This window comes from Colias eurytheme, chromosome 3 (assembly GCF_061535395.1).
Source record: "Colias eurytheme isolate Ceu_HAF_F1 chromosome 3, ilColEury1 Martin Lab GWU primary, whole genome shotgun sequence".
In the NCBI taxonomy this organism is placed as follows: Eukaryota; Metazoa; Arthropoda; class Insecta; order Lepidoptera; family Pieridae; genus Colias; species Colias eurytheme.
This window is the reverse complement of record NC_142982.1, coordinates 9,601,340-9,614,352: the sequence shown is the minus strand read 5'-3', so window position 1 is coordinate 9,614,352 and position 13,013 is coordinate 9,601,340. Positions and strand designations below refer to the sequence as shown.

Below are 13,013 nucleotides of genomic sequence, written 5' to 3'. Positions count from 1 at the left end.
GATACTCGGTAGTGATCTGAATTTATATCAACCTTCAGATAAAATAAAAGCTTCAATGAAGCGAAATATCAATTAAAGCTTTCCACAAATAATAAGATAATCAGAATAATTCATAAATTGTCTTTATTATTATTTGGCGCGCAGCTTTACAATACAGAAAATTAAACTTTAAATGTGATTCAATAATAATTTTATTATTTAGTTCAGCCATATATTTACCAAGAAATCACATATTAGAAGTGCTTTAGGTATTATACAATCGCCAAAACTTTTTGTGCTCCTACTTACGCGCACTTCCTAGTGTTATAACGTTTATAACTGTTAAAAAAATGTTACAGCAACAAACTAATTTGTCAAAACTTTTTTGCAACACCATTATTCAAGCCCCGATGCAATCTACTCAGATATATCTAAAAGGTTATCAATGCCGATCTAAATATACTGGATTATTCTATTACCAAATATATGTTCGCATTGATTCGTAGAAACCTGATAAATTTAAAAACGACTAGATGAGCACATTTTTAATGACAAATAACTCCTGGAATGCTATGAGGTTGATAGTAACTAAAAAACTTACCGCTGAAACAACTGTACCCGGACGACTCTTTAATTTCTTTATATAATGAGTATTCTCATGTAAGCTTTAAGTTTTTAAATGAGTATAAAATAATGTTTAACCTATGATCAATGTGATGGTTAATCCTCAGTTTATTGATCAAAAAAGACAAGCAAAAAAAAGATTATTTGAAAACTAAAAATCGTTTATTTATTTGTTTTTAAATGCATCTACAAATTATGGTGGTCATCCAAAATTACTTAAGCTTTTTAAGATTAAGATAATGTCTGCCATGATTTAATGGATTCATTATTACATATTTGTATATAATATCATCTATACATGTATAAATCGTCAGCCTACCACATGTATAATAAATACTCTGCTAATCATAGAATAGCGGCGGGACTAAGATAATTTTCATAAATTACTCCGCGTAATACTTCTCATTTTTACTTACGGTATTAAGTAGGGTAAATACTAAATATTATGTACATATTCATCTCACCTGTATCTATTATTTTATTAGTTCTTCATATGTTCGGGGTTATAAATTATTATAGTGAAGACACAAATATTGGATAAGCATAGATATCTATAAATAAAATTACTTCAAAAATAATTTCATTCATAAATTTTATTAAAAACATATAAAAACCGATTGATCCTTAACATTAATAAAATATATTTACAATCATTCAAGCTAATACTAAATTCTAAATACAAAAAACTAACACCATCTTATAATATACAGACATTTGGTAATTTATATAACTGAAAAATAATTTGTAATCAGTTATTTTCTTTAAAAATCATTAATCTCTAATTAATAATCAATCATACGTTTACAAAAAATACTTACTTCATTTTCAAACAGCCTCATTACTTTCAATGCATCCATAGTGCAAACTAAATTTTTATTGAAAAGAAAACGAATTAAGTTCAACAAAAAATAGATAACCAACTAAAAATCACGTTTTCAAACATTTATCACAAAAAAACTACTAACTAAAATGATGGTGGCTACCAGTAAGTTAAAGCTAATAGTCAAATTTGCGTGCCACCTGATTTAATTTTAATTTACATATATTTTCATGAAATGAATAGGTATTAAAATATCGCCATAAGCTTTTTGTTATATGATATCAAAGTTCAGAAAGTCACATGTGATATTTGTTTTTAAAGACTTTTTATTTTTTATTCGTGCCAAAATTATTTAATGTTAAAGTCACAAATTAATATGAAACTACAAAATGACATGAATCGGAATTATAAATTTACACGAAATAATAGTTATAGACGAAAAATTAACTATGCTTTACACTGTGTAGCCACACCCTAAACTTTAAGGGAAAAGTTCCTTATACGTGAATTTGGATGTAATTTTATTTGATATTTCCGTGAATATATCTGCCAAACTTTTCTCCATAACTGGGCTGATTTCTGAGAGGAATACTTGAGAGTTTTCGTTGATGACCCTGTTGGTAGCTGGTCCGAGTACGGGATCACCGTCGAACAGATTTGTGAGGTAAATGGAAGAGTCGCCTACACGTAGTTTGACCTTCATTGGATCAAATTTTAGGTACTCTTCGTCACCCCTTTTTTCTTTGTGTCCACGCATGGTGACGTTGCAGGCGTAGTCCTCTGTAATGATGGTGTTTTAATTAGATATTATTTATTTTTATAATATATTAGATATATTAGATTTAGTTCTTTTAGTGGAATATACAGAAGAATTTTCGTTTCCGGTACAAATGTAGAAGACGATTAATCATTGGTTACAAGGGCCATCAAGATTACCTATACGACTACTACGATACAAGTATTATATTATAACGTTTCCCCATTTACAATAGTAAAGTCAGTAATTAATTCTCTTCCTGTGCATTTAAGAATTAATTGGTACATAACATGGTACATAATCATTTTTATCGATCAATTAATATAGAGAGCGAGAGAGTTCTTGGTCAATAAAAAAGCGTAAGTATAAAATATTTATATGAAGACTTCAGTTTTAGATCAATATTGCTTATGATACGAAAACATAAAAACTTGAAAAATTAATTTAGTGTAATTGGAAATACTTTATGGTACATAAAATGTTTCAATAATTTAACAGGGCAATTATTTTTGTTAAAACAAAAGAAATTACTGAAATTTTACCCATTCACTGAGATTTATAGAATCATCATAATGGTGGGAAAAGATGCAAATTTGTCTAGTTTATGTAAAATTTAAATGCCTATAATATTACAGTGATGGTTTATTGTAGTTTTATGCGTAACATTAAAGACTTCTATTAAGTTACAACATCGGGGTAGTAATTTATAACGTAAAAAACCGCTTCTTTTATCCATTTAAACTTTTAATTTAATTATTAATTTACCTAAATAACTACTTAATCCCTAGTACAATACGTTAAATTTCTTCCCTATAATTAAACATTTTGCATTTCTCATAATTACGTTGTCTTACACCATTACCGAACAAACCTTCTAGCCTACATGCAAATGCATTAGATTATAAAAACCCAAGATTACGAGGTGTATATGTAATAAATGAGCTTGATAACTATACACTCGTTAACACACATTCTGACATAGTATAATGTGTCTATGATCATTACTGCCCAGAGCATTCAGATTTCGTTTATTACTAAATAACTATTACAAGTACTGTATGTTAATTACTTGTATTGTTGACGTAACATAAATAATATGTTTGCAATTAATTTGGTAACATAAGCCTTCTGTCGAATACGCTTTTAAAATTATCAGCTCATTGTTGGTTCCACAAATCGGTTGCTCGAAATCATAATAATTAGTGAAAAATTGGTTAATTTTTATTTTACCCACTTTATCCAATTTATATCATAACACAAAATTAATCCTACTCGGAGGTGACTTCAATGTTCCCTATTTTTTAATTATTTCATGTATTTAAATCATAAAACAATTAGAAAAATACTTGAATGCGGTTATTACAATATTTTTTTAAGAAAATATCCAACTTCCTAATCATATGAACATCTAATACACATCTTAAAAATGATACCGCATTTCCTACAATGATGTTATATCATAATGATAGTCTAACATGACTATTAAAATAACAAAACTCACTAAATGATCCCGTAATATTTCCTCTTCCCTGAAGACGAAGCAGCAACACTTGGATGTCCATTTTATATTTCCCAGCGAACTCCAACTTGGGCAATAATATTTTGAAATCAAACTTGTTTTTGTTCAGGTCCGACCTGGAAATTGAATAACATAAGATCAGAACACGTGCAGTTTTAAAATTATCTGAAAAACTGTGTACAATTATACACAACTAACATTGTAAACTGTATTTATCTAAATACAAAGTCAAAGTCATGTAATATGCGTTATATCATTTAAAGTTTATATAGAATACAAAAATAAATCCTAGTGATTAGTTAGATAAAACGTAGAAAAGGTACCTATTACATTATTAATATCTAGGTTAGCGCTACACTAGTCCTTATAGGTTCGATTTCTAGGTTAAAAACTTAGTTTTTGTTAAGCTTATTCAATATTGGCAATTATTAAATACCTATATCTCATTTATTCTTAAGAAAATGAACTGGAACGCAACTGATTTTTTGTAGTACATCTTTGAGAGGAATAAATAACTTAAGATACAAATAATGAGGTCAATTCCCTTTCATATTCTTTTCTGCACCAATTTATTAACGCTATACAGCTTTATTTAGGGCATAACTTTCAAACAATATACATAAAAATATACTCACTTCAATTCAGTAATTTTGAAGTTGCTCGGTCCCCTCACTTTGACGTCATTGACCACAGCAGTTAACTTTGCACCTTGGGGTCCTCTTGCCAATGCAATCTGACCAAGACTTAAAGGCTCTATCCCTGGTACATCTAGTTCGGGAATACCCTAGAATTGAAATTTTTTGCCATTATTCTTCATGTTTTTAATAATCCACATAGAAAAAAACTTATAATTATGGAATCAAATTAGATTTATGCAAAGATTTTTATGTTCTTTATAAAATTTCATACAAACACCATAATTGGTAAACACCATAAAATGAATGCCATACGACAAAATCGTCTTATAAGTGTAGGAAGTTTAATACAGGTAGAGTAGGAAGTTATTTCTAAGATAAATAAGGTAAATAAATAGCAACAATAAGCGACAATAACTAAACTGTAGAATTCTATTCTATTACATCTTTTCAAAACAGTGATTAAATACGTCAAATCGTTATTCACAACCGCATTCAATTTCTTAACGACAACATCTATAAATCAATTAAATTCTATGTTCATTTAAGACTTATTTGCACATCATTGCGGTTAATTTATTTAAATAATAACCATAAAATAATAATAAATAAATATATGCTAAGTTCACGTAGAAATATGTTTATTAAACAAATGTTAAGCGAATCTTAATCTTTCGCGTTTGCTTGACACACTTGACCGTTATGAAATTGTGCTGACAATGACATACTTTCCAATCTACACCCAATTATTATTTAATCCAAACTATTGAAGCGATTTAACTGAAAGCGTGAAAATATTTGAAACAAAGGTTCATACATTGTAGCTATGGTATACCTAAGATAAAAATATGTTTGAATATCCGTATAATACAATTATTGTCTCTGAATAAGGGTGCACTCACACACATCAGTCACCGTCACGGCACGTCACCGGACAGGATTAAAAAAAAATATGTATCAATAGTTCTAGTATGACTCTGTTCCCACACGACAGTCGCCGGCACGAAATCTATCAGTGACGTCCCCGGTCAGGCACGTCAAATAATCTTTCCATACATGTACCATACTTTTATCCCCACTCACCCGGTGCCGTCACGTCTCAGTTCAGTCAGCGTCGTGCTACCGTCAATTGCTACATGTTCTCTAGCGTGACACACGTCTAATCACTGACTAACCTGATGTATGTGTTCAATGATTCAGTCAAACCGGCGACGTGACTGACGGACAACATGACGGTGACTGGTGTTTGTGGATACGTACACAAACCGTCACCGATCAGTCATCGGTGACTTGACGGTGACTGATGTGTGTGAGTGCACCCTAAAATATGTTTTTTTTTTTACTTTATAATAATTATTACGCTATTGCCCACGGCTTCGCTGGCGTTCGAATTGTAAATCTAAATCTTACTGGAATCCTGAATACACAAAACCATACACACCTAAAGAATAATAATAGATACATATACAGGGTGTAATCGTTAAGTGTGCACAGGCGATTATTCCGTAACTATTACAGATATCAAAAAACTTTAAACTGATATCGAAAGTACTTAACCTAATGAGTAAAATGGCCATAACAAATTTTTAAAAATAATACGAGAAATATCTAAAAAATTAACTTTAAACCCTCCCATACATTTAGTATGAGATATGAATATCCCATGTACCTACATGGGTTGATCCAAAAGTAATGATAATCAATATTAAACAAGGTCATTACAGTTATAATAATTATGTATTTCTCTAGATAGTCTTCTAACTAGATAATATACTTCGATATTTTTTTTCCTTAACTTAGAAAAAAAAAACTTTGACTTTATCTACAAAAACCCCTCAAAATCGGCCATCACTTCGCTGTCGTCTTAAAATTTCTTGTATCGACGGTGTTTCTTGTGCCGAGGTAAGAGATAGAATTAACTAGGAGCTAGATCTTACAAACAGGGTGGGTGTTCAAGCATTTTCAATGCCGATTGTTGATTGGCAGCCATCGCAACTGACGCTTTGTGATCTGGTGCGTTGTCTTGGTGAACCAACATTCAAGACCGAAGTTTGCCATGTCTTTTTTTCTTACTAACCTACCCGCAATCTTTTAATTTGGTCTGTGTAGTAAGAGCCCTGTGTAGTAGTGGCTACCTTCTTAAAATATTTCACATTTCTTCAGCGTCCCAAAAAACTACGGCTTTAATCTATCCCACTAATTTTCACTTTGAAAATCTTCACCGTCACTTTGGAAGCTCGCATCCAGGCCATTGATTGTTTTTTGGTTTCAGCATAAACATGGTGAACCCAGGTAACGCCCATGGTCACAAATCGTGACAAAAAATTATCCTGATCTCATTAAAAATTTAGAAATTCACCCTCTAAATGTCGAATCGTTGTGTCTTCTTTTCGTCGGGAAACATTCTGGCTCGCACTGTTCACATTAAAATTAATGTTAATACTTGGAAACGTGGCCTGTAGATATAATTTTTTTGTGATAACTTAGTGACTACATGAGCAAGCATAAAACATTTATTTTATATTTTTATGTGCACAGGAAATACCCAATTATCATTACTTTTGGATCAACCTATACATTTAATATGAGAGATATTAGCTTTTTTTTTTGTTTTTTTGGTTTTCTGCTTTAATTACTTCGCAAATTTGGAGGGAAGTTCATTTAGAAACTGTAAATAGACCTCCTCATTGTATTGCACAATAAGGACGTCACTTCGAAAATCTACTATGAATACAAAATGTATGGGAAATAAATTGTATGGGAGCGTTTAATGTAACATTTTTGGTTATTTCTCGTTTTATTTTTAAAAATTTATTATGGCCATTTTATTCATTAGGTTAAGTACTTTCGATATCAGTTTAAAGTTTTTTGATATCTGCAATAGTTACGGAATAATCGCTTGTGCACACTTAACGATTACACCCTGTATACAGATTAACCATAGTGCATTTTTTCACTTTAGAACCACTGACTACAAAAATCTTTGAAAACAAATGAAATTGCATAAATTAAGGGATATCCTATTATAACAATTAACGCAACGAAATCCAATTTTATTCGATAATCGATGTTATGCAACAGTTCATAATAGCGTTGGCCGCAAATATGACGATAGACATTTTCCGTTTTGAATTGCTCAATGAATGTATTATACTAGGTCGTAAATATGCACGTGCCTTTCCTTTGTTTTAATTATATCATTATTATTTAATTTTATAGAATGTTAAGTTAACTTTAAGTTACTTTTGAAGTTTCTTTTTATGTTTTATATTAGTTCAAACAAAGTAATATGAACATTATAATGTTAATGAAATAAATCGAAGGTAAAACTTAAAGATAAACTTAAATTATTAAACTTATATTTTTCCAACAGTCTTTAGATGAAATATGAATGTCGCAGTAAATATTTATACTATATTTAACCATAGTATGAAATGAGTACTTTAATTTGAAACCGCAATCGTTTAACCAGAACGTGTTTATTACATTGTTGACCTACTGTCGTCATGAATGGCTGGATATGGAACATTATGTATTAATTTTTCTACACCTGACAGACGATATCTCCAAGTATCCATAATAAATACGCAAAACGTACGTGCTTATTGTTTGTTTGATAAAAAAAACTAACAAAGTATGACGAACAATTATGCTCTCCTATCAGTAAATAGCCCAGTATATAAGCCACCTATTTTGTAATTATTTCAAAACAGAGCAATATGGAGCACTATCGGATAGTCCTTTACGCTGTCCTATTTATTATTGCGCAGGTAAGATAGAACAACAACAACAAAAACATTTAAAATAATTTTAAAAACATATCTTATTGTCATTATATATTTTTTCTAGTGCGATGCCGGTGTCTGCAATCGGAAAAATACAGTTATAGAAGTTAGAATTCCACAACGCACTAATGTAAACGTAAAATATCCGCCTACAACAAATCCTGTGCAATTCGTGCCGAATCCGTTCGGTTCTGGAAGGAATCCTTTTGGAGAATGCTACACATGCCAGAAATCGGGTTGTAGTCGGTGTAATAGAAATGAAAATAAAGCGCCTACTTCTCTACCTGGTTCTAGAACTAATATTATTATTGATGTCGCTGGCTCTAAATCGAAAACAGTGCAAATCACAAAGCCTAGTACAACATCACCAACTAAGAAGGGAACTCTAGTTGTTATTCAAGGTTCGTCTTCTGCAACTAGTGACAGTAAAGCTGAAGCAAATGGAACAAATAACAGCGCTGCTGCAGCGGCATCTACATCAACTTCGAATTCAGAAATTGTAGCTGATTTCACAAGCGAAGATACTGCTCCTGATGGAAGTAAGAAGAAGACCGAAGACATATTCATCGCAGATAACTCACAATCAAATTCATCTGCGGCAGCCTCTGCAGCTTCTAGTGATCCTAAAAACGTCCCAAGTGCTCAAGCTAGTGCTCCTCCAAATGGGACACCAAAAGCATCAGCTTCAGCTGGAAAACCAAACAAAAGTTCCGAGAGCAGTAGTTCAAGTAGTGAAGAAGATGAAGACGAACCAAAGAACGATAAACCAGACAAAAAAGATGATGATAACTCCTCAGAGGAATCAGATAAAGGGAAAAAAAACAAGAAAGACAAAGACGCAAAGCCGTCATCAGATGAAGAACCATCATCGGACGAAGACTCAAAGAACTCCAGTGAAGAAGACTCGGATAAACCAGCGAAAGATAGCAAGCCTAAGAATTCAGGCAAACCAAACAAAAAAAAGGACCCAAAAGATTCCGACGAAGAAGATTCTAAGGAATCGAAGAAACCAGAAGATTCTAGCGAACCAGATTCTGGTGAAGATAAGAAAGATCGGAAACCAAAAGATTCCGACGACAAAGATTCTAAGGAATCGAAGAAACCAGAAGATTCTAGTGAACCAGATTCTGGTGAAGATAAGAAAGATCGGAAACCAAAAGATTCCGACGAAGAAGATTCTAAGGAATCGAAGAAACCAGATGATTCTAGCGAACCAGATTCTGGTGAAGATAAGAAAGATCCGAAAACTAAAGATTCCGGCGAAGATAAATCAGACGAAGACAATAAGGATAAGAAGGATGATAAAGATGATAAAAAAAAGGAATAACTATTTAAACATCCTTCGGTTATTAAGACCAATACCACCAAAAGCGGATGACAATGTTTATAAATCAATATATAATTTGTACAATTGAGGTATTATAATTCATTTTAATATCTCAATTTACATATTAAATGCTTTGGTGTGATATTCGGTTCATATTCAATATGTGTCATAGATAATTAACTAATTAATTAGTAGCAAAAAGGTGTAAATAAATATTATCATATCAATTTTTGAAGAGCTGTAGCTTTAGCTGTTACAAACAGTAACCCATTAATTAAACAGGTTTTAAAAAAACAAATAAAAACATTATACATACTTTTTATTTTTTTTCCTGATCTAAATAAAATATTAAATTTTATAGTATTTAATTTTAATATATTTTTGACCTAAGAATACATGGAATGGATACGAAAAAAACATAATCTAAACTTTCATAAAAGCTTTTTGCACAAAAATATTATTACGTTGTCTTTATTGAGATGTAACGATTTATCTATTTCGAATTTGTTGATATTTTTCGTATTTACCTTTATAAACAATAATTACCTTGATAAGCTTAGGTCTAAGCTCCTCTATGGAGTTCATGATGCATTTGTCCACGTTGGGGTCATCTCGATGACATATTTTGATGTATGGAGCTATAATAAGAAAAAATATATTATAAGTATATATGTATATATATATATATATATATATATATATATATATATATATATATATATATATATATATTTTTTTTAAGCTTGTTACTAAAACTAGAAGATTTTTCAACCCTTTAAGTAATATTTAATTTCATGTCATACAAACTATTTTTCACAAAACAGTCTTTGTAATGGTACAGTCAGCTTTAGCAATCTCTAGCTAATTTAACGCCACTGGCAATCGAATCTCCTAGGAACTCGAAATATATATGAATTAACCACTATACCAGAGGCAAATTATTAATTTAAGAGCATGAAATATGGACCTTCATTTTTTAATAATAAGAGTCACCTAGAAATGATTATAGATAACCCGTTACCGATAGGTAGGAAAATTTTGTTCCCAATATTAGGGCTTATTGGTTCATTGAAATATTATCAATACTACGATGAATATAAAACAATGATATTATTATGTTAAAAATTATTAGGGGGACAATTAAGGAATATAAAACGCAACCTTATTTTAAAAACCTTAAATTGTAATCTAGGTAAGCTTCTTGTTATTGGCAATGAATATTCACAATAATTTCTACAACAATAATAATTTTTCACCATTTCGAAAACTTATCCGAAGTGATTTAAGCTACTTTTTACTTATATTTGTCTGTATTTTAGCGTCTATAGGAATTATCATAAAACGTATTTTTAAAATATATGAACTGATTTACTAAAAAACTATAATGAACGTTCCATCATACTTAAAATTACCTAATACTTTTAACTCGTACCATGCTCGTACCTATGTCTTATACTCAAAAATAATTGTACTTAAAATCTCGCAATAAAGACCACAGAGTGTTGACATGCAGTTTCAACATTATCAGTCGATAGTTTATCATTGGACTTGTTTCGTGCCAATTAGTCAAAATAAAACATACTTGTATGAACTATTTCGAACATTTTTTTAGTACAATTAAGTTTGATCCATCTATTTCATCCCAAAAATAGATTTATGTCTGATCCTATTAGCCAAAAGCATGCCTCAATATTATTTTCAATTTAATTGATATTATAAAATAATTTGCAGCATATTTAAATCACATTTAATATGCAGATAATTAATAATAACTCTTTATTGCTATTACTTTTATTCGAAAGACCTATTGGTTCTAGGGCAAAACATAACCTGCATAGCTACATAAAAACACATAATACAAATATGTTATTTTAATATTTATATCAGACGTCCTGTGTTTATAAATCGCTTTGCTTTTTTTTATTTACCTGATAATCAGGATGGATTTGAAAAATAAATTTCTTATATTACGTGTAAATAATAATTCAACTAAATGTTTATACCTACATAATACATAATAACAGTCAAGTTAATGCATATTAGAGAAAATGTTTTTTGTCTCTCTATCTGTTTGTAACGGGTAATCTCAGAAACAGCTATAAACTTTCTCACATTGACATAAACTAATTTTTATGCGACTTCGTTTAAGAAGTCCGTTACTCTATTTGCATAATATAAAGTAAATAACATAGATTTCTATTGGTGAAAGACATTTTATATAGACTCGATACTTTTTAAGCCTGACTTATCATTATAGGTTGCGCTTTACTAATCTCGCAAAATTTTTAGAATGTTCAAATGAGCTAAATATATATGAAATCAAATGTGTGCATAAAATATTATGCCTTATTTACTTTTATTTTGTGACCCCCTTAAAAGTGCAACTCAAACAACAAAAAGGCGCTACACAGCCCGCCCTTCTATTAACAACATGCATACTTACGTATTTCAGCACCCGCAAAGTGCAGAGCAAACAGGAACGGAGCGATAGTCAACATTTCGTTATCTTGCACAAGAAACTCTTTCGTAAACTAAACATTTATGTGGCAATGCCGTGGGTTCGACCGGCCGGCCCGATGCTCGCTCCGGCACTGAGCGGTCTACTTGCTGAGGACATGTGAACGTCCACCACCTGACCAGATCGAAAAACATCGATCATCCCCCTCTAATGCTAGGTGATCGAGCGAGACGCAAGTTTCCTATTACAAGGTGGAAGCTGTCTGATCCCGGCATCCGTTTTAGCACGAGACCTGTTGGCTAATTTTCCGATGTTTTCCATTATGCATATTTGTGGAGTAAGAGGGCTCCAATTAAGCAGTCAAGTCAAGGACTGCATCCTTTTAAATTTATTTTAAGTTTAGTATCAATTCCCTAGTGGTGGAATGTAGAGCACTTTATACGTTTTATTAGTTAGCTGTTAGATAGTTATTAATTTAACGATTATGAGTCATTGGATGAACGCGCTTCCCGAAATCCATGATTAGCACGTAAGTAGATACATATCTATAATAAGTACAAATTACTCAAATCAGTATTATGCCATATTCGACACTCTCTATTAACCTATTAGGTACGTTATATGGAGTCTGCAGCACTGATAACATTGAAAAAAAGGGCTTTACTCACTATGAACTTATATTTTGTACTCAGGTTTCACTTTAAAAGCAATTGGTTTCAGGATCACCTATTCAGAAGAATCCCTTACTCACGATGTGTAACACCCTAAGTATTTTACTCATATTTGATCTAAAACTTCCAGCTTACAAACAAGTTAAACATACGATTAAAAAATGTATTTATTATAGAAGATTTACGTACGAACACGTATTTTACTTGTTATACAAAAATGTGACAAAATGATAGTACCAACAAATGGTGCAATACCTATGCATAGTACGCACTTAGGCTTGCCCGCACAATTTGCATACTCGTAAATTCGACCTAGTTCCTTTCATGTTAAAAATGCAATTTTGTTAAATCACTAGCTGATATTTCCCAAAATTTTATTGAATTCTAGAATAGAAGATTTGTAAAAGAAACACACCAAATTTAGCAGATTCTTACAAT

General features: G+C 31.1%; 2 protein-coding genes across 2 annotated transcripts; one reads left to right on the top strand and one right to left on the bottom strand.

Moving 5' to 3' along the window:
- Positions 1–1,178: 1,178 nt before the first annotated feature.
- Positions 1,179–12,059, bottom strand: LOC149909894 (protein takeout-like). Its single transcript, XM_090120031.1, has 5 exons — positions 11,890–12,059; positions 9,993–10,084; positions 4,335–4,483; positions 3,682–3,815; positions 1,179–2,203 (listed from the first exon to the last, which is right to left on the bottom strand). The coding sequence occupies exons 1-5, from the start codon at positions 11,942–11,944 to the stop codon at positions 1,905–1,907; spliced, it is 729 nt and encodes a 242-aa protein (XP_089976157.1). The 5' UTR covers positions 11,945–12,059; the 3' UTR covers positions 1,179–1,904.
- On the top strand, positions 7,299–9,653 carry LOC149909895 (uncharacterized). Its single transcript, XM_090120032.1, has 2 exons — positions 7,299–8,104; positions 8,184–9,653. The coding sequence occupies exons 1-2, from the start codon at positions 8,054–8,056 to the stop codon at positions 9,444–9,446; spliced, it is 1,314 nt and encodes a 437-aa protein (XP_089976158.1). The 5' UTR covers positions 7,299–8,053; the 3' UTR covers positions 9,447–9,653.
- Positions 12,060–13,013: the final 954 nt, after the last annotated feature.